The sequence below is a fragment of the Oryctolagus cuniculus genome, chromosome 10 (assembly GCF_964237555.1).
Source record: "Oryctolagus cuniculus chromosome 10, mOryCun1.1, whole genome shotgun sequence".
Taxonomy (NCBI): Eukaryota; Metazoa; Chordata; class Mammalia; order Lagomorpha; family Leporidae; genus Oryctolagus; species Oryctolagus cuniculus.
In genome coordinates, this window is record NC_091441.1 from 104597074 (window position 1) to 104616842 (window position 19769).

Here is a 19769-nt window from a genome sequence, read left to right on the forward strand (position 1 = left end):
AGACTGAGGAACTAATGGAAAATACTGGGTCATCCCAGATGGGGCTTAAGGCATCGCATTTGAGGACTCTGTTCCGGTGAGCACACGGCCTCCTGATGACTTGGAGACGAGTGAGTCTGCAGTAAGCACTGTGGGTAGGAGAAGGTCCTGATTTCACTTCATGGTGCCACGGGGTTTGTTCTCTGGTCTCTTGCAGCCATGTGCGTGCACGTTAAAATCCTAGTCAACAGCCGGTGCCGCGGCTCACTAGGCTAATCCTCCACCTGTGGCGCCGGCACCCCGGGTTCTAGTCCTGGTCAGGGCGCTGTATTCTGTCCCGGTTGCTCCTCTTCCAGTCCAGCTCTCTGCTGTGGCCCGGGAAGGCAGTGGAGGATGGCCCGAGTACTTGGGCCCTGCACCTGCATGGGAGACAAAGAAGGAGGCACCTGGCCCCTGGCCCCTGGCTTTGAATTGGTGCAGCGTGCCGGCCGTAGCGGCCATTTGGGGGGTGAACCAAAGGAGGAGGAAGACCTTTCTCCCTATCTCTCTCTAACTCTGCCTGTCCAAAAAAAAAAAAACCTAGTCAAGTGACTGTTGAAAGTGGGAAATCATGGTTTGATTTTGATACTTTCTGCTTTTGTATCCTTGTTTTCAAATTGAACAAGTTGAACATAGCATCCAAAAGGATGGAGAGACCATTTTCTTACCTTCATGGTGGTGGGAGGACAAATTGTTAAACATGTTTCCAGGGACTGGCCAGCGCCATGGCTCAATAGGCTAATCTGCCTGCAGTGCCGGCACCCCAGGTTTTAAGTCCTGGTAGGGGTGCCGGATTCTGTCCCGGTTGCCCCTCTTCCAGTCCAGCTCTCTGCTGTGGCCTGAGAGTGCAGTGGAGGATGGCCCAGGTCCTTGGGCCCTGCACCTACAAGGGAGACCAGGAGAAGCACCTGGCTCCAGGCTTCAGATCAGCGTGGTGCGCTGGCCATTGCGGGGGTGAACCAACGGCAAAGGAAGACCTTTGTCTCTCTCTCTCTCTCACTGTCTACTCTGCCTGTCAAAAAAAAAAAAAAATCTTTCCAGGGACAATTTTGTAATCTGTGTCCAATTGTAATACACACACACCCTTGGCCTTGCCCTTAGCAATTCCACTTCTAAGTCCATTAAGTAAGGGGATAGGACAAGTGACAAAAGGGGCTTGCACATTCGTGTTATTGATCAGAGCAAAACAGGGACACATTTTCCAACAGAGGATTAGTTAGGCTGCGGCACTTCATACAAAGGAGTATTAGGACTCTAACATGGACGTTGCAGATTCTGTTTATTTAAGCGTTAAGAAAATATTAGATGCTGTTACATGAGAAGAGTTGACAAACAGTGTGGTGATTGCCATTTTGCTTTTAAAGTACGTGTTTACTAATGCACGCTTGGAAGTCTGGTTACAAATTAAGTTGCTATTGATGATGGAATGGGGGAGGGAGGCCTCATTCTAATTTGTACCCTCTGGCATGGTTTGAAATTTTACATCCTCTTACTCTGTTGGTCCAAGAAAACGGTGAATTTCTGTGAGTTCTGCAAAGCAAAAGCGTATCCACGCTCGGAGCAGGCAGTGCCGCCAGACCTGCGTGTCGGGTACCTCTGTTCCTGGAGTGCCGGAGCTGAGGCTCCCCAGTTTTCACGTGATTGGGACCATTTTCTCTCCGCAGTGAGAAGACTGCTCACGTCTGGCATCGTGGTGCAAGTGTTCCCGCTGCACGACAGCGAAGCCCTGAAGAAGCTCGAGGATGCCTGGTACACCCGCTTGGCTCTGAAGTATCAGCCCATAGGTGTGTGTCTGCGGCTGCTGGGTTACCGTGGAGTAAGGGCAAGGCTCCAGTGGGAAAGTACCACCCAGCAGGGGAGTAGTCTCACCAGCCCCCTGGGGGAAAACCGGGTCCAGGGGGTTAACAAGATGGGTTGGATTCTACCCCCCTCCCCGCACTTTGTTTGTTTCTTTTTTTTTAATTTTCTAATAGTATCCTAGATAGATTAAATCTCAGGCTTTCCCCGAATTCCACCAATAACACAGGTGGTTCACTGTGGCCTTCATGAACGCTGTGTCAGAGTGAGATGGGTTTTATGAGAGTTGTTATATAAAAAAAAAAAAAAAAAAAGTTGTGTTTCTATAGAGCTAATTATTAGAGTGCACTGGGCTGTGCTCCTGTTTAGGGCAGGTGAGCAGTAGGTGTGAGCATGTTGTGAGGCAGTTCACAAGTATCTTGGTGGACATGTCTGGGTCTGTGCATTTTCTCTTAACACAGTTTTTTTTGACAGAGTGGACAGAGAGACAGAGAGAAAGGTCTTCCTTTGCCGTTGGTTCACCCTCCAATGGCTGCCGCGGCTGGCGCACTGTGCTGATCCGATGGCAGGAGCCAGGTACTTCTCCTGGTCTCCCATGGGGTGCAGGGCCCAAGCACTTGGGCCATCCTCCACTGCACTCCCGGGCCACAGCAGAGCGCTGGCCTGGAAGAGGGGCAACCGGGACAGAATCCGGCGCCCTGACCGGGACTAGAACCCAGTGTGCCGGCGCTGCAAGGCGGAGGATTAGCCTAGTGAGCCACGACACCGGCCTCTTAACACAGTTATAAGAATATTAAGTTATTTGTTATGTATAAACATTATGTGGACTTCTGTCAACCTGGCTGTTCAGATCTTTGGTTTTGATTGTACTTTTTAAGTTTAAGAATTAGATTAAAGCTAATTTCCTCAGGAACATCGTGACTGTTATTTTTCTTCAAATGACAGTTCTCTTTTGATAGTCTTTAAAGAAATCCTTTTCTTTTCAATTTCTGTTTCTGGAAAAAACTATTACAATGTTAGAGCAATAAACACAGTTTTTAAAAATATCCAACTTTGAAATTGCATTTTGAGTTTTTACTTTTATTCTCTGACAAATTTGGTTTTCAGTAATTCCAGTGATAGAAGTCCTGTTAAGATAAAGTTACAACAGCTTCTCCTTTGGCTTTGGCATTGATGTGCAGGAGGTTTGAATAGTGCCTCCAAGACCCATAAGGTGACAGAAATTCTCAGCTGCTTCCCAGAGAATCAGGGAGGAAGTGAGCTGCTGGTGGAGGCTGGGTGTGTGGTAGTCCTGGGCTGGCCCCTGGGCCGTGCTGGGACAGGTGATGGCAGCAGGGGCACAGAGTGTGTGGTGGTCCTCGGCTGGCCTCCGGGGCATGCTGGGACAGGTGATGGCAGTGGGGGCACAGGCAAATCTTGAGCTTGCCCAAGATCCAAATGGGAAGGTCGTCTAGTTCACTTAGGAGCCTCCCTTCACTTAAAAATGAATACGCTCACTTGAGATGATTCCGAAGCCTTGGGCAATCTGTTCTCACGTGCGTCCCTCCTTCCACCACAGACAGCATCCGTGGCTACTTTGGAGAAACAATCGCACTTTACTTTGGGTTTTTGGAATATTTCACTTTCGCCTTGATCCCCATGGCGGTCATCGGGTTGCCTTACTACCTGTTTGTGTGGGAAGACTATGACAAATACGTCATCTTCGCCTCCTTCAACCTGATCTGGTCCACGGTGATCCTGGAGGTGTGGAAGCGTGGCTGCGCCAGCATGACCTACAGGTGGGGCACTCTGGTCATGAAGAGGCAGTTTGAGGAGCCCCGGCCGGGATTTCACGGGGTCCTGGGTGTCAACTCTGTCACGGGCAGGGAGGAGCCCCTCTACTCCAGCTACAAGAGACAGTTGCGCATTTACCTGGTCTCCCTGCCGTTCGTCTGCATCTGTCTCTATTTCTCCCTGTACGTCATGATGATTTACTTCGACATGGAGACCTGGGCCTTGGCTCTGCATGACAGCAGCGAGTCGGAATGGACCAGCATCTTGCTGTACGTGCCCAGCATCATCTATGCCATCGTGATCGAGATCATGAACCGCCTCTACCGCTACGCCGCTGAGTTCTTGACTTCCTGGGGTGAGTCCTGGCGCTCTGTGCGCGTGTCTTGTTGTCCCATGGGAAGTGTCGCTGAGAGCCCAGGGTGCATGTAGCTGCTACCTTGCGGGGCAGACAGCTTGCAGTGCCTGGGCTTGGTGAGCGCTGATGTCCCTGTATCTAGGTCACCTCAGTTCTCACTGTGTCTGAGGCAGGTGCCGTTCTGACTGCCTGTTCTCGGTGCCCTGCTAAGCATTTCAGCCATAACATCTCATGTCTCCTCCCCAGGGCACTGTGAAAATCAAGTTGTTTCACCATTCTTGTGGGTAAAGGTACTGACAGTTCACAAGGTTCAGACAGCAAATTGTAGAACAGAGCTAAAGCAGACCTATCTGTCTAACAGCTCGGCTTTTTTTTTTTTTTTTTTTTGACAGGCAGAGTGTTGACAGAGAGAGAGAAAGGTCTTTTTCTATTGGTTCACCCCCTAAATGGCCAGCACGGCCAGTGTGCTGCGCTGGTCAGGAGCCAGTTGCTTCCTCCTGGTCTCCCATGTGGGTACAGGGCCCAAAGACTTGGGCCATCCTCCACTGCCTTCCTGGGCCACAGCAGAGAGCTGGACTGGAAGAGGAGCAGCCGGGACAGAATCTGGTGCCCGACTGGGACTAGAACCCGGGATGCCGGTGCTGCAGGCGGAGGATTAGCCTAGTGAGCTGCGGCGCTGGCCAGCTCGGCTTCTAGTACTCTAACATTGTGTTTCATGCTGAGCGTGACATAGATGGAAATCATCTTCAGGGTACTCTGCCGAGGGAACTGTGGCTAACACCCTAGAACCCCTTGTCCAGCTGGTGTGGGGCCCTGAGGGCTGCCATTGAACTCAGGAAAAGCAGGTGTCTGTGGATGGATCTGTGGTTCCAAAATCAAAAAACTGTTCATATTTTAAAATGATCTTGATATCTGTTTATTTGAAAGGGAGAGTGACAGAGAGAGACTGAGAGATTGCTTCCATCCCCTGACTCACTCCCCAAATGGCTGCAAAGTTCTGGGCCAGCCCAAGCCAAAGGCAGGAGCCCAGAGCTCCTCCGTCTGGGTCTCCCTCATTCATAGCAGGGGGCCCAGGACTTCGACTTTTCCAGGTGTATGAGAAGGGAGCTAGATCAGAAGCTGAGCAGCCACTGACACTGAACTGACACTCCCTGATATGGGATGCCGGCATTACAGGTGGTATCTTAGCTCACTGCCCCACAATGCTGGCTCCTAAGCCATTCTGTCTTGAATTTGCATAATATGATAAATATTCTGGGTCATTCCATAGGGATGACATTGTGGACCCTAACAATGTTCTAGATTATTTTGATTAGCAATACAACAGTTACCAATTGTTAAGTAATTGTTATTGCAATACTGGGATAAAGTTTGATATTATTTCTGATCCTGGGCAAGGAATGGGATCAGCCCCATTTTGTAGGTGAGGGTGCTGGGTGTCAGCAGGCTGCCTAACTCACCCAAGGTCAGGCAGGGGCTGAGTAGCTGAGCTGGCCTTCGGATCAGCGTGACACTGCCTCTCTGTGGAAGGGACGCCTCCCTTCAGCATCTTCCTGTCCTGCTGCCTTGGGATCTATACTGCGCCACCTTTTCTCTATGACAGTACAAACAAAATTTGCCCGTGTAAGTGACATGGACAGAGAATTGCTTTTTCTTTTGAGATCATGCTCGATTTTCACCATTACCCCTTATCCTGAGTCTCATAGGGGTGACTGTCTATAGGACCCAGATCATTGGCCAACACTTCTCAAATTCCCTTGTAGCATGAATACTTCAACAGTAATTTCAGACCACAGCCCTGTTGCAGGGCCATGACAACTGTGTTCTCGCTTGATGGTGATCTCAGTGGTGACAAACACTGCTGATGGACAGGCCAGCACTTTGAGCAGCCGTGGCTCTGGCGTTGTGCACGTCAGCTCTCAGCCCGGTTCCTACTTTGCTTCGTGGCAGTGCATCCCTGTTGTTTGTGTACCTGAGAGAAATGATGTCTTCCTTTACTATTTTAGAGAATCACAGATTGGAGTCTGCCTACCAGAATCATCTGGTTCTGAAAGTCTTGGTGGTAAGTAGACTCTTTATGTACAAATCCATTTTGGTTGTAGCAGTGGCGCCTCCAGAAGCTACAGCTGGGATATTTAGAGATATAAAGAGGAAGAGTTGATGCTAAATTTTTTTAAAGATTTACTTTTTTTTTAAGATTTTATTTATTTTATTTGAGAGATAGAGTTACAGACAGTGAGAGGGAGAGACAGAGAGAAAGGTCTTCCTTCCGCCAGCTCACTCCCCAAATGGCCGCAGTGGCCGGAGCTATGCTGATCCAAAGCCAGGAGCCAGATGCTTCTTCCTGGTCTCCCATGTGGGTGCAAGGGCACAAGCACTTGGGCCATCTTCCACTGCTTTCCCAGGCCACAGCAGAGAGCTGGATTGGAAGAGGAGCAGCTGGGACTAGAACCGGCACCCATATGGGGTGCCGGCGCTGCAGGCGGAGGATTTACCTACTGTGTCTACTGCACCATGGTGCCGGCCCCAAGATTTACTTACTTGAAAGGGTTGCAGAGAGAGGTCTTCCATCTGCTGGTTTATTCCCCAGATGGCTGCAACTGAGTGGATCCGGAGCCAGGAACTGGGAGCTTCTTCCAGATCGCCCATGTGGTGGGTGCAGGGGCCCAAGCATTTGGGCCATCCCAGGTGCACTGGCAGGGAGCTGGATGGGAAGTAGAGCATCTGGGACTTGAACCAGCATGCATATGGGATGCTGGCACTGCAGGTGAGGGCTGTAACCCACAGTGCCAATAATAGATAGGCATTTTTGTCAAACAGATAAGGATTAATTAATATATGCACATCTGTTGTCATTTGTCTTATCTCAGATGTACACTTGGTGTAAGACTTGAAAATACAGAAAGTAAAATCAGAGCCAATTTCCATTTTTTTAATTTTTGTAATTAAATATTTTTAAATTATTTGAAAGGCAAAGAGTGAGAGAGAGAGAGAGAGACAAAGACAGATAGAGGTCTTCCATCTACTGGTTCATTCCCCAAATAACCTGCAACAGCTGGTACTATGCCAGGCTGAAGCCACGGGCCTAGAATTCCATCTGGATCTCCTGCATGGGCAGCAGGGACCCACATACTTGAGCCATCCTCCGCTGCCCCCCAGGGTGTGCATTAGCAGGAAGCTACAACTGGAATCAGAGCCAGGACCCCGTATAGTCCACTATGCAGAGGACTCCCGGACAGTCGATGTGGAAGGCAGGTGTCTGGGTGGCATCTGAACCACTCTAAGTGCCCACACCTCCAGCTATTGAAAGTACTAACCCTTTTTTAGACATATTTCCATTATTTTTGTCTCACTACTTGAGAATTCTTCTGTGTACCCACAGTCTGTTTAATGACAAAACATTAAATTCCTTAAAAAAAAAATGCCTGTTAAATTTCCAAAGTTCTAAAGGTTTGCAGGCTAGGAGGAAGAAGGCAGAGAGAAAGCACTGGGTCACGTGTTCGCTGTTTGTGTCAAAGCTCCCGCACCCTTCCCACCGTTGTGACAAACAGTAAACCAGTATCTCGCTGGAAAGCGCCTCGTTTATCCGGGGCCTGGCTCAGCCTTGGGGAGCGTGTCTGAGAGTAGGGAGGGGTGCGTGGGGTCCACTGAGCTTCCAGCAGCGTTGATCTACGCAGTGCACCTTCTCCGCTCCGGAGCACGGGCTCCAGGTCCTCATCTAGAAACAGTCTCTGTTCCAGCTGTCGACACGGTGCTGAGAAGTTTATCTGTCTGGCTTTTCTGTGCCCGAAATATCAGAAGCCGCAGTCGGAGCTGGGAGTAGGGGAACTTGCAGAGCAGGAGTGAAATGGAAAATGTGCTGCAAACAGATCAGAAGTCAGCAATTTGGGCACCTTAGAAGGTCAGGTGCTCAGGGCCTCATTCACACTGTGAGGACTTGTTGGTGAACACGTGGCTGCTCACGTGGCGCCAAGGTCACCTTCTCTGTTCTCTGTGGAAGAAAGCAGTGTGTGCACAAGGTCATTCGAAAAGATGACACTTTCGGGCTGCTCCTCTTCTGATCCAGCGCTCTGCTTATGGCCTGGAAAAGCAGCAGAAGGTAGCCCAAGTGCTTGGTTCCCTGCACCTGTGTAGGAGACTCAGAAGATGATCCTGGCTCCTAGCTCCGGATTGGTTCAGCTCCAGCCATTGCGGTCATTTGGGGAGAGAATCAGTGGAAGGAAAATCTCTCTCTCTGCCTTTCCCTGTCTCTCTCTGTAAGTCTACCTCTCAAATAAATAAATAAAAATCTTAAAAAAAAGATGACACTCTAGAGCTCTGGCCTTTCAAGAGAAAAACACTCCGTTGTCTTAAAGCCTTTGGTTATTTGTAAGACTGTTGTACAAATGCCAGAGAGAGTGTAGACCGCTGCTTGTGGTGGGATCCTCCCTGCCTGTGCTGCCCAGCTGCCTCTCGGTGAGTGCATGGGGAAGAGACTTAAGCCTGTGGGCACAGAGAGACTTCCAGGGCTGGGCTGCTGGTGGCGGTGGTCCCCTCTTTCCAGGGCCACCTGGCTGGCTGCAGGGGAGTCACAGGCCTGGCGGGGAAGGGGGCGTTTCCCCTGTGGCTTATTGTCAGTGGGGGTCCTGACCGATGACCCCTTGCTAGTTGAATGGGGAGGAGTGAGCCTGCCTGGGCCCCCTGGCGAGGTCTTGGTTGCGCTCGTGTGTTGGGCTGGGGGAGCTGAAGATGTACTGGGCTACATGTACCTTCCACTGTGGGGTCCCAGCCCACTCGGGCTTCCTCTCCACGGCTGTCAGAGCTTTGCTTTGGCTCCCTCTGGGTTGAATTGCACACATGGCTGTGCATGCAGGAGCGTTGTTTGGGTGGGTGACACGCGCAGCCAGGGCGTCCCTCGGCACGTGGTCCGGGCCAGGTGTGCCGGGAAGCACTGTGTTACCTTGTTGTCTTTTTTGGCAGTTCAACTTTCTCAATTGCTTCGCTTCGCTCTTCTACATTGCCTTTGTCCTGAAGGATATGAAGCTTTTGCGTCAGGTGAGTGTGGCCGGCAGAGACGTATCCATTCTTGTACATCTTGCAGGTGGCTGCCTAGATCCAGAGTCTAATTGTCATACAATTACTGTTTTTACAAGTGTAATCTTTTAAATTGTATAGATCTCTAAACCCAACTCTACATAAAATAATCCATCACATCGTGTGTCATACTCAGGGGAAGAGAAACGGGTGGGGCCTAACCAACTTGCAGAATGAGTCATTTAGGGCAGTGAAAATCAGTTACGTGGCTGCCCTGAAACTTGTCCAAAACAGTTGGAAAAATACATTCAGTGACTTGACCTTTGGTGTGTGTCTTGGGAATGGGGAGGTGATCAGTATACCTTAAATGTGTCTAGGAAATTTCATTTTTAAATGAGTAGGTTGTTGAACTTCAGAGACCAGGGCATCCTATGCAGCGTTACATCTTTTATGAAATGTTTAAAGTCTGGTATTTATTTTAGTGTACTGTGATTTCTGAATCCCGTAACGCCAGTGAATAATGCATTGAGAATAACTACCGGATTTTGAAATTCTTTTTTTATCCTTGAGCCAGGTATCAATAAAGAACTGTTCCTTGCTGATTTTAATATTCTGGGGTTGTTGGTGAGCAGGCTCTCAAAGCCTAGGCTTTTTAGTATTTATATGAGAGCTTGTGCCAAGTTTTCAGGAAATGAAAACATTGGTGTAATCAGGGAAGATTAAAAGACTTTGTAGTTGTCCTAACAGCTTGCATAAAAGTAAGATTAAGTGTTGTGCTCTTGACAACTGTGCTAGTTATGTTGCTGCTCTCTAAAAAAGTATTTTTGAAGGCAGAAAGCTGTAAATAAAGCACACATGAGAATACTAGTAGAGCACGGCTTCTTTCTTTCTTTCTTTGAAAATTTTGTTTGAAAGAGCCAGAGAGAGAGAAAGCCTGAGATCTCCCATCTGCTGGTTCACTCCTCAGATGTCCACAATAGCTGGGGCTCGGTTCAGGTCTCCATGTGGGTGGCAGAGCCGTTGTCTGCTAGGAAGCTGGGATCTGGAGTGGAGCCAGGACCCAAACCCAGGCACTTTGATGTGGAGTGCAGATGTCCCAAGCAGTGTCTGAAACCAAACAGCCACCTTAGCTTCTCCATCTCTTAGGGTTGGGAGGGTCATCTTTATTTAATAGAGGCCAGGGGAATAGAATATCCTTTAAGAGAGAGAACTGTGATACCAGCAAAGGTAGTATGTGATGGGAGCGTTTGTATTTATATGGGAAAGTGGAAATTGACGTCTGTGGAAGCCACTTGGGTAGCTTTGCCAGGAGCCTTCACTCATCCCCAGGAAATCATCAAAGATTCCTGCACATGGGTATCCAAGCAACAGCTCTTCTAATAGTTAAAGTCGGAAATATACTTAGATTCAAGAGGCCCAGTTAAAAATAGTTGTTGTTTACGTGGGCTAATGCTCAAAATGTATTGAGTGAGAAAGCAATATAGAACTGTATGCGTGTAGGGTAATTAGAGTTTTGTTTTTAATGTATGATTGGAAAGAAATACTACAAGATGTTAATAATGACTCCTGTCCTAGTTGTGGAACTGTGGGTAGCTTTTTTCCATCCCTTATTTTGTACAAGGAGGAAGATGGATTTGTTCGATAATTTAGTTTTTTGAAATTTTAACCAGACTGTTTTTTGTTTCCAAGTTGGCAGCATCCTTGAGATTCGTATGTTGTAAGCAGGATAAGATGACAAGGATACAATTTCAAGTGATTTCATTTTCCTGCCAACTTTTGACTTTTACTTATTATTATAAATTTATTTGTGTTTTAATTCGAGTCTTCCCTGTAAAAAACCGGAAATTTGAAGCACTCTTCGTACTCACTTGTCCAGTGCTGCAGTAGTGTATTACCTGCTGACGGCTGCGTCCTAAATGTTGCGTAGCCGTACATGTGTTGTGATTTTCGGAAGCTGCTTTGCCACATACAATTTACTGTGCTTCCCTCTAGAGTTTGGCCACTCTCCTGATCACCTCTCAGATCCTTAACCAGATTGTGGAATCGCTTCTCCCTTATTGGCTGCAAAGGAAGCACGGCGTGCGGGTGAGGAGGAAGGTGCAGGCTCTCAAGGCAGACGTCGATACCACCCTCTATGAACAAGTCATCCTGGAAAAAGAAATGGGAACTTACTTGGTAAGTTGGAATACTGCAGAGTGCAGTGTTCACTAGCAGTGGTTAACGGCCATGCGCTGAGTTCAACAGATGTTAAAGCAACACTGAGCAGCTCGGCCGTGACTACCTGATCAGTGCTTTCCAGAAGGTTTCCGTACCGTGAACCACCCCAGAGTTACCATGACAGCACCGTGCATTGGAATGCGGTGTCGTGAACCTGGTTTCTGCTGACAGTGCCGGAGAGCGAGTGTGGACAGCCATGCAGCTGCTCTTCAGAGACGGGGTGGGAAGAGTTGCCTCCAAGATGACAGAGCAAGGGGGTTGGAGAGGGAATGGTCTTGCTCGCTCACGATGCTTCACCAGATAGAAAGCAATCCTTGAAGCCAAACGATGGAGGCCCGCTGCCACAGAGCAGAGTGCAAATCCTGAAGATGATTTTTTACCTAAAATCAGTGCCAGTGTAGAAATAGAAAGCAGTTCTTTTAAGACAGAGGCATTTCTGAGTTATTTTTAGGGACTGTAAGCAGATTATTAGAGGTTTGGACACTTAGAGTGTTCAAAAACCTCACTCATAAAAGCTGGGTATCCAACCCACACTTGGGAGCTCTGATTGCATTCACCGGCTCTCCGTCTGGGGCCTGGAGGCCTGCTGAGATCACGTTGGCACCAGATGGTTGTGTCCTGTATCCTGCAGCTTCTTTCCTGGTTTGGGAGTCTTGGTTTTGGCATGCTAGGCCTTGGGTGCTTCATGCAGTGATGGTCAGTTGTTAAACTCCCACAGTCTGGTTTTTCACTCTGAATGAATTCTCCTGACTTCATTGCTGATTTTTAGAGCTTTTTCCCAAATGGGGAAGAATTTTAGTGTGTATTTTCATCTTGGGCAAGAGATTGTTGTCCTTCTCCCCCTGCTCACTCCTCATAGCCAAACTTTATTTTATTTTATGCGGTTGCTCTCCCAGGGCTTCCAAGTCCCTGGTCTAGAGCCAGGTATCTGTAGCCCAGAGCGCACACCTCGTGGTGACCGTGGGGATTCGGACAAGGCCAGCAGATAGCATGCCGTCCACATCAGCTGTAGTTCCCAGACTGCACATGGGGCTTTCTTCAGCCCACTTTCAAGGGCAGAGGCCACTGACCCAGCCCTTGGCTTTGCTCAGTTAACCTGATTCCAGTTGTACCCATGGGAGCAAGTGGCTGTCCTTGGTTCTCCTGTGCCTCTGGGGACAGCCCCTGGCCACCTTGGCGGACCAGTGGATGTGATGCTTAGCCACCTTAAGGTTCATGTTATTGGCTCTGGAGGAAGCTCAGTGCATATTTGAAGCATGTCTCAGGACCCGCGCAGCTCTCTGTCTTGTTTGTGAGTGGTGATGTATCTTTGGATCCAAATACACATATATGCTGTGTCAGGAAGCAAAGGTGATTGAATGTGAGCTCACAGCACATCTTGAACCGCAGCACTGTTTCTGTTTATATGTGGAGGACTGAGAACACACACACGTGCACATACACACACGCAGAAAGCAGCTCGTGGGAACAGTGTACAGCTGTCCATCCTGGACTGCTTGTGTGCAAGTTTAGCATGAGTTGAAAGCTCAGTGTGGCTCAGCTTGTATCAGAAGTGGCATTTTGGACCAGGTTCTGAAGCAGCGGTCCGCCCTGCCGTGCTCTGCCTTCTGGCCCCCCTTCATGGGAAGGGCTCATGTCCCCAGCCTGCACCCAGTGCCTGCGCGTCATCTTTGTACCTACTCCAAACTGACAGCAGCTTGCCTCTGGCGGAGTAAGGCACAGTCTTCAGTTCTTCTGCTGGTCGTGTCCCGTCTCACGCCTGCCCCTCGCCATTTCTCGCAGTAATTTGCCGTATTGTTCATCCCTAAGTCTGCTACTTCTCCTCTGGGCAGTTAGAATCTGCTTCCAGCTCTCTTTCTTCCCTGGAGTGGTTTGGGTGAACAGCAACCTCCCCTAAAGTGCCCTAAAGCAAATTCCCAGTGTCCTAATCAGGTGGTTTCTCCTGGCTCAGTGAATGGAGCACAAGCATTCAAACAACATTGCCACCTTCTCAGAAGGTCTGATTAATCTCAGAACTGGTGCCAAGAAGGGGACGACAGTGCCAAAAATATTAGATCTTACCTTTCCTGGCTCTCCTAGCATCTGACAGTACCTTTCTGCAGGCAACTCATGGGAAGTGTGGCTTTTCCTGGGTTACAACAGGCCACTGGCGCTCTAAGTCGTTAATCTTGTGGTGAGTGGATCAGGAGCAGGGTTCAGGATGTGGCTTTCCCAATTCAGAATTTTGGTGTTGTCCAGTGCAGGCTGTCTGATCTGAAGTGAAACAAACGACACCCATGTCTGTGCCTGAACTCAGGGGTCCACAGAACCCCTGCGTGACCTGGCCCAGGTCCCCCCCTCATCGCCCGCAAAGCAAACACCCCCCACCTCTCTCTCCACTGGAGTGACGTTGGGTATTGGCTTTTTCAGCTCTCTCCGTATGTGCAGAGGGGAGATGCTCTGGGGTCACGTTGGATCCAGATGATTGTGTCCTGTGTACTACTCCTTCCCTGGGATGTGTTTTTTCTTCACCGATGTCAGTGAATATAGAATTATATTTTCTGTTCTTCCAGCCTGACTGCCATGCATGAGTCTAAAATAAGGTTGCCAAGCTTGGGGAGAAAGCAATTTGGCTGAAACTTAATAAACCTGATCATAAAGGTAATACTTGCTCACTCACTGTAGAAAACTTGGAACATGCAGGACGGAGTAGTCGGTAAAAGGCACCCTCTGTAGTCCAGCCCCACCCCCCATTCACTGGGGTCACTCCCTGGAGTCTTCTGCCTCCAACTCAGCAACGCTGGGCTCAGGTTGTGTGGCTTCTGAGAGGGTCGCTGTCCTTTCCTTCTTGGGACTGTCCGCTCACAGCCAGGCATGTGGCCTGGAAAGGCTGGGTTCTCGTGATGCGTCTGCCTAGCAGGGTGCGTGCTGGGAGCCCCCACCTTACGGAGCTTGGCCAGAAATGCCAGGCGGTGCCATCTTGGTACTGAACAGCTTTTGCTCTCGAAAATATTACCATTTCTCAGGACCTCTTTCATTTAGATGAGGATTTTATTTCAATGAGTTTTTATTAGTTTTGATTTTCTGGTATCATAAACATCACTAGATGGAACCCACAGAAAAAAAAAGATTTTTAATGTCCTCAGTAATTATTTTTTTGTATTGCTTTTTGTTTTTTGAAATTTAGGGCTCTTGAGACCGGAAAGATTGAGAACTGCAAATCTAGAATAATGCATTCCGCCTTTTTTGTTTTTTCAAAGCTTTGGCATTTGTGAATTCACGGTCTGATTGCTTCCTCTTAAGATGTAAGGTCCCTGTGAGGAGGTGCGAGGTCACGGATGTGTCTCTCTGGGGGGGCCATGGTGCTTGGTCACTCGGGTGACTGGGTGACATTGCAGAGGCTCTTTCTCACTTTGTAATGAAGGAGTTACTTGTGGGTAGATACTTTGAAACTTCCCCATCCCTATAAATGGTGTCTTTTTAAAGGTAACAGATACAGCTTCTAAGTGTTGGTTGCTGGCCTGTGGGAATTCTCTTGGCTTTTGTGTCTTTTCCCCAGCAACTTTGCCAAATTCTGCTGTTATTTCTAATATTTCTTCTGTAGATTTTGTTGGATTTTCTACATGGACAGTTATTCCAGCAATAACATTTTCTTCCTTCCTTCAGTTTTTATCCTCTTGTTACCTAGTAGGTGCACTATTAAATTTAGTGCAATCTGAATAGAAATAGTTTTAATAGGAATAGATTGTGTTCCTGACTTTTTATACTATTGGGTATGTTTTTTAAGTTTTTTTTTTATTTATTTATTTGAAAGAGAGAGGGAGAGAAATCTTTAATTTGCTGGTTCACTCCCTCAAATGACTGCAGCAGCCAGGCCAAAGCCAGGAACTCCATCACGGCCTCCCACGTGGTTGTCTTCCGCTGTCATCCCAGGTGCGTTGTCAGGAAGCTGGATTGGTGTGAACTGGCACTGTGACAGGGGATGTGGGTGACACGGGCAGCAGCTCAACGAGGCCTGCGGACGCTGGACATTGATGGTGTGTGCGAGGGCTCGGGCTCCAGGCGGACTGGCTCTGACATTCAGTCCCTGTGTGACTGAGAGCACCCGGCTCAGTTCCTCTCAAGTTAGGAAACAGGAGCTTGTTGAAACCACAGGGCTCAGTGAGGCATTCGAGCAGAATGACAGGGTCCTGTTGAGGTGCTGGTGACAGAGGGGACAAGTCGGTCACTGGCACGGCCATCCTACTCTAGGGAAGTTTCCTTTGTCCCATAAAGGGGGCCTGAGATCTTCTTTTTTAACAGATGGGATTTACAGCTATAAATTTCCCGTCAAGCTCTGCTTCCGTAGCATCTCATAAGTCTTGGTTGTTGAGTCTTTATATTTGTCTTACAATGTTTTCTAATGTCTTTTGTGATTTATTCTTTGACTCATTTGTTGTTTTCTTCTTTTGAATACTTTGCTCAATTTCCCTATGTTTGTGGATTTCCTTGTTAGTGATTTCCAAGTTCGTTACATTGTAGACAGGATATTTTGTGTGATTTTTTTTCAGGCCTTTTCAATTTACCGAGTGTTCCTTTATGGTCCACCTTATCTCCTGGAGAACATACCATGTACGTTTGATGAGCATGTGCGTTCTGCAGCTGGGCTGAGTATTCTGTAGGTTTGTGTTAGGTTTTTGTGTTAGGGCGCACCAACACAACACTAAGACTAGAAGCTTGCAGCTCTGCCTTAGCATTCACTTCCTGAATGCTTCTCAGGTCTATCCTGAGTATGTGCACCATCTTCTGCACATGCCAGGTCTCATACATTGCAGGAGAAGGTTGGAGCTTTTCAGATCACCTGCAGACCTCCTACTCCTCGTGGGTCCTTGGAGCTCCCTGGCTGCTCCTCGTTTGCTCCAGCTGGTACCCATCACTCCAGGCAGACCTGATCTTAGAGCACTTGACTAACACCATCGGGGAGAAACTCTATGAGGTTGAATAGAGGTAGGCTTTTGAGTGGGGTCTTCTAGGGCACTACAGCCAGGTTGGATACCAACTATCCTTTGAGAATGAGGCTTTCAAAAATCTCTACCCCACTCTGTTCCCTCTGGTACATGGAATGTATGCTGTTGATTTTCCAGGCTTCTACAGAGCTGAGGAGCAGGGAATTAGACTAGAGTAAGTTGTGGCCAAGTCTTTGTTTGGTCTTCAGAGTACTATAAGAGTTGATTCTGAGAAATTTTGCAGTTTGCTTGTTGTTACTGTTGTTTTTGTGGAGGGGTGAAGTTTTGGCAGTTGTTGATCCCCCATTCTTACTGACATCGTTATCATTAGCTTTAGTTTGTTTGTTTTTAAGATTTATTTATTTGAAAGGTAGAGTTACACAGAGGCAGAGGCAGAGAGAGAGAGAAAGAGGTCTCCCATCCTCTGGTTCACCCCCTAAATGGCCACAATGGCCAGAGCTGGGCTCATCTGAAGCCAGGAGCCAGGAGCTTCCTCATGGCCTCCCACATGGATGCAGGGACTCAAGCGTTTGGGCCGTCTTCCACTGCTTTTCCATGCCATTAGCGGGGAGCTGGATTGGAAGTGAAGTAGCTGCTACTCAAACCAGCACTCATATGGGATGTAGGCACCAGAGGTGGAAGCTTAAACTACTATGCCACAGCACCGACCATTAGTTTTCTAGTGGAGGATCAGGAAGTGATATGAGGGGGCTGTCATAAAAGTTCTCTTAACGATGACTCTGGGTCATGTTTTTAAGTTTTTCAAGAGCAAACCAATTTTGCTGTTGTTTAGGAAAGAAATGTAATGACTTAATAATGTGGCATAGAAGGCCGGCACTGTGGCTCACTAGGCTAATCCTCCGCCTGCGGCACTGGCACCCCGGGTTCTAGTCCCGGTTGGGACGCCGAGGTCTGTCCCGGTTGCTCCTCTTCCAGGCCAACTCTCTGCTGTGGCCTGGGAAGGCAGTGGAGGATGGCCCAAGTGGTTGGGCCCTGCACCCGCATGGGAGACCAGGAGGAAGCACCTGGCTCCGGCCTTCGGATCGGCGCGGCATGCCTCGCCGGCCATAGCAGCCATTGGGGGCTGAACCAACAGAAAAGGAAGACCTTTCTCTCTCTCTCTCTCTCTCACTGTCTAACTCCGCCTGTTCAAAAAAAAAAAAAAAAAAAAATTGCATAGACATAGAGAAATGACCTGCTAAATCAGTTCTTATTCTTTATTTCAGGGACTTAATGTGAAATTAGTATTTAAAGTAAATTCTGTTGAGAAGAAAGAATTGGAGGAAACTCTAAGTTCTCTGTGTGTGTGTGTGTGTGTGTGTGTGTGTGTGTGTGTGTTTACCTGTTTAGAAGCGAATGTGACATCACAGCCACGTCTGCTTTCCTGTTGTTTACGTTTCCAGGGCACCTTCGACGATTACTTGGAGCTGTTTCTGCAGTTTGGCTACGTGAGCCTTTTCTCCTGCGTCTACCCACTAGCAGCTGCCTTTGCTGTGTTAAATAACTTCACGGAAGTCAATTCAGATGCCTTAAAGATGTGCAGGGTCTTCAAACGTCCATTCGCAGAACCTTCGGCCAATATCGGCGTATGGCAGGTAATTATTTTTAAAAAGGTTATTCCATGTTTACAAAAGGAGGCATTGTGAACAACAAGACAAAACAAGCACGAACAATAAAACTCTACACAGATTGAGGAAAACTGGAGCTGAGTCCTTGCTTTGCAACAAACTCTTGCTGTGAGCAGCTTCACTTGTCTGCTTTTTAGGTTTAGGAACGGGGTGCAGGGGAGGTAAAATATAATCCATGAAACCCTTCTCAGATGCAAAACTATGATGATCTTCTAGGAATGTAGTGCCAGCTGGGACTCTATCTGACTGAGTAGTCGTGAGGTTGTCCTTGCTGCAGGGTCTGGAGGTTTCCCCCTGCTGGTGGTCTCTGAGGAAGCCTGGTGGAGGGTGAGGACTGTCACCCCCCAACCCTGCACAGTAGAGGGCGCATGGGAACACACGGTGAGGCCCTGTGCTTCTCCCAGCAAGGACAGTAGCAGTGGTGGCATAGCAGACAGCCAGAGCACCCAGCCTGTGTGGCAGCTGTAAGCATCGTCCCTCTCCAGGTGCCGGGGATATTTAAGTGGGGAGCTTGGACTTCTCTTGCCACCCGGTAGTTACAAGATGTCACCCCCTCTTCCCTTGCTGGAGCTATCCCAGAGGAACCGACTGAAATACAAGGTTTAAATGAGATCCAGAGTCTTAGAACACCCCAGATACCATGTTTCTGTCAAAACAAAGTACTTATACAAAGAACCAGGAAGATAGTAAAGGGAATGAAAAAAAGAGTCGACAGGTGCCACCATCAAGATGACACACGTTGTGGAAGTGTTGGACAACGATTTTAAAGCAGTTGGGATAAAAATTCTTTAACAAGTTATGGTGAACACATGCAAAGCAAGTGAAGAAAAAGGTTAGAAGGTGTGAGTGAAGGAACAGGAGACACAGGAGAATCCGGCTGGCATTAGAAGAGATGCACACAGTAAGAGAAATGAGCCTGGTGCGTGGGTGCAGCAGTAGATTGGAAGGGATGGAGGAAAGAATTGGGAACTGGAAACCAGGTAAATCCGCTCTCTGAGCAGCAGGCGGGAAATAGATCGTGAATGTGAGTGTGGCCTCAGGGAGCCGTGGGAGTATAACAACAGGAGCGAATGTTTGTGTCACTGGAATTCCGGAAGAAGAGGAGAAAGGGAACAACCAAAAAGTAGCTGAAACAGTGGCCAAGTAATTTTCAAAGTTGGCAGGAGATGTAAAGTTGTAGATTCGAGATGCAAACCCCAAACAAGATAAACCCAAAGAAATGCAGTCCATGACATATCATGATTAAACTGCTCTGGGAGAGCAGTTGGAATGATAGCTGATTTCTGATCTGAAACCATGGAGGCAAACAGTGGCAGACTATTTATCAAGTCCTGAAAGAAATGTGTTATGGATACTGAGTCCTATATCCAGAGAAGATACCTTTCAGAAGTGAAGTAGAATTCAAGAGACCCTCAGGTGAAGAGCTGAGATGATCTGTTGCCCACAGACCCCCTTAATGGAGTGCCTCATGGAAGTTCTCTAAGGAAAATGGTAAAAGAAGGGATGTGGGGACTTTAGGAAGACAGCCCAGGTCACCAGAAGTACTAGTAAACACAACAGACGGTCCTTACGCTCTATGGTTTCCTTAGTTATGTTTGATGATTGCACCAAAAACAGTAACACTAACAATGTTAGACATGTAGAGAAATTATTAAGACAACTATATGATCAATAGGAGATGGTAAAGGGAGGTGATGTTGCTGTGCTTCACCTGAACTGATAAATCAGATACAAATAGAATGATAAGGCATGTATGTATAATGTACTACCCAGAGTGACTCCTGGAAGTCATTCAAAAGAGGGACTCCAAAGCATAGGTAAATCAAAGTGGAATTCTAAAAACTGTCAAGTAGAACCTTGATATGGCAGAAAAAAGGAAGCAGAAATTAAAAACAGAGCAGAGAGAATGCCAAGAAACAGAAGATTCAACTCCTAACACATCAGCAATGAACTGTGAACAGTGTAAAGATAGATGGATAGAGAGGACTGAAACCAGAGACCCAG

The 19769-nt window shown here is 47.9% G+C and overlaps 1 protein-coding gene across 10 annotated transcripts in view; it reads left to right on the forward strand.

The window, feature by feature from the left end:
* ANO10 (anoctamin 10) overlaps window positions 1–19769 on the forward strand; it is a 198046-nt gene that overhangs the window by 32313 nt on the left and 145964 nt on the right. For all 10 annotated transcript variants that reach the window (XM_051851848.2, XM_070050949.1, XM_070050954.1 and 7 more), the window contains 6 exons: window positions 1683–1802; window positions 3374–3943; window positions 5950–6005; window positions 8903–8977; window positions 10949–11131; window positions 17541–17732. In XM_051851848.2, the coding sequence (XP_051707808.1) occupies window positions 1683–1802; window positions 3374–3943; window positions 5950–6005; window positions 8903–8977; window positions 10949–11131; window positions 17541–17732 (1196 nt within the window). The remainder of the gene's footprint in view (window positions 1–1682; window positions 1803–3373; window positions 3944–5949; window positions 6006–8902; window positions 8978–10948; window positions 11132–17540; window positions 17733–19769) is intronic.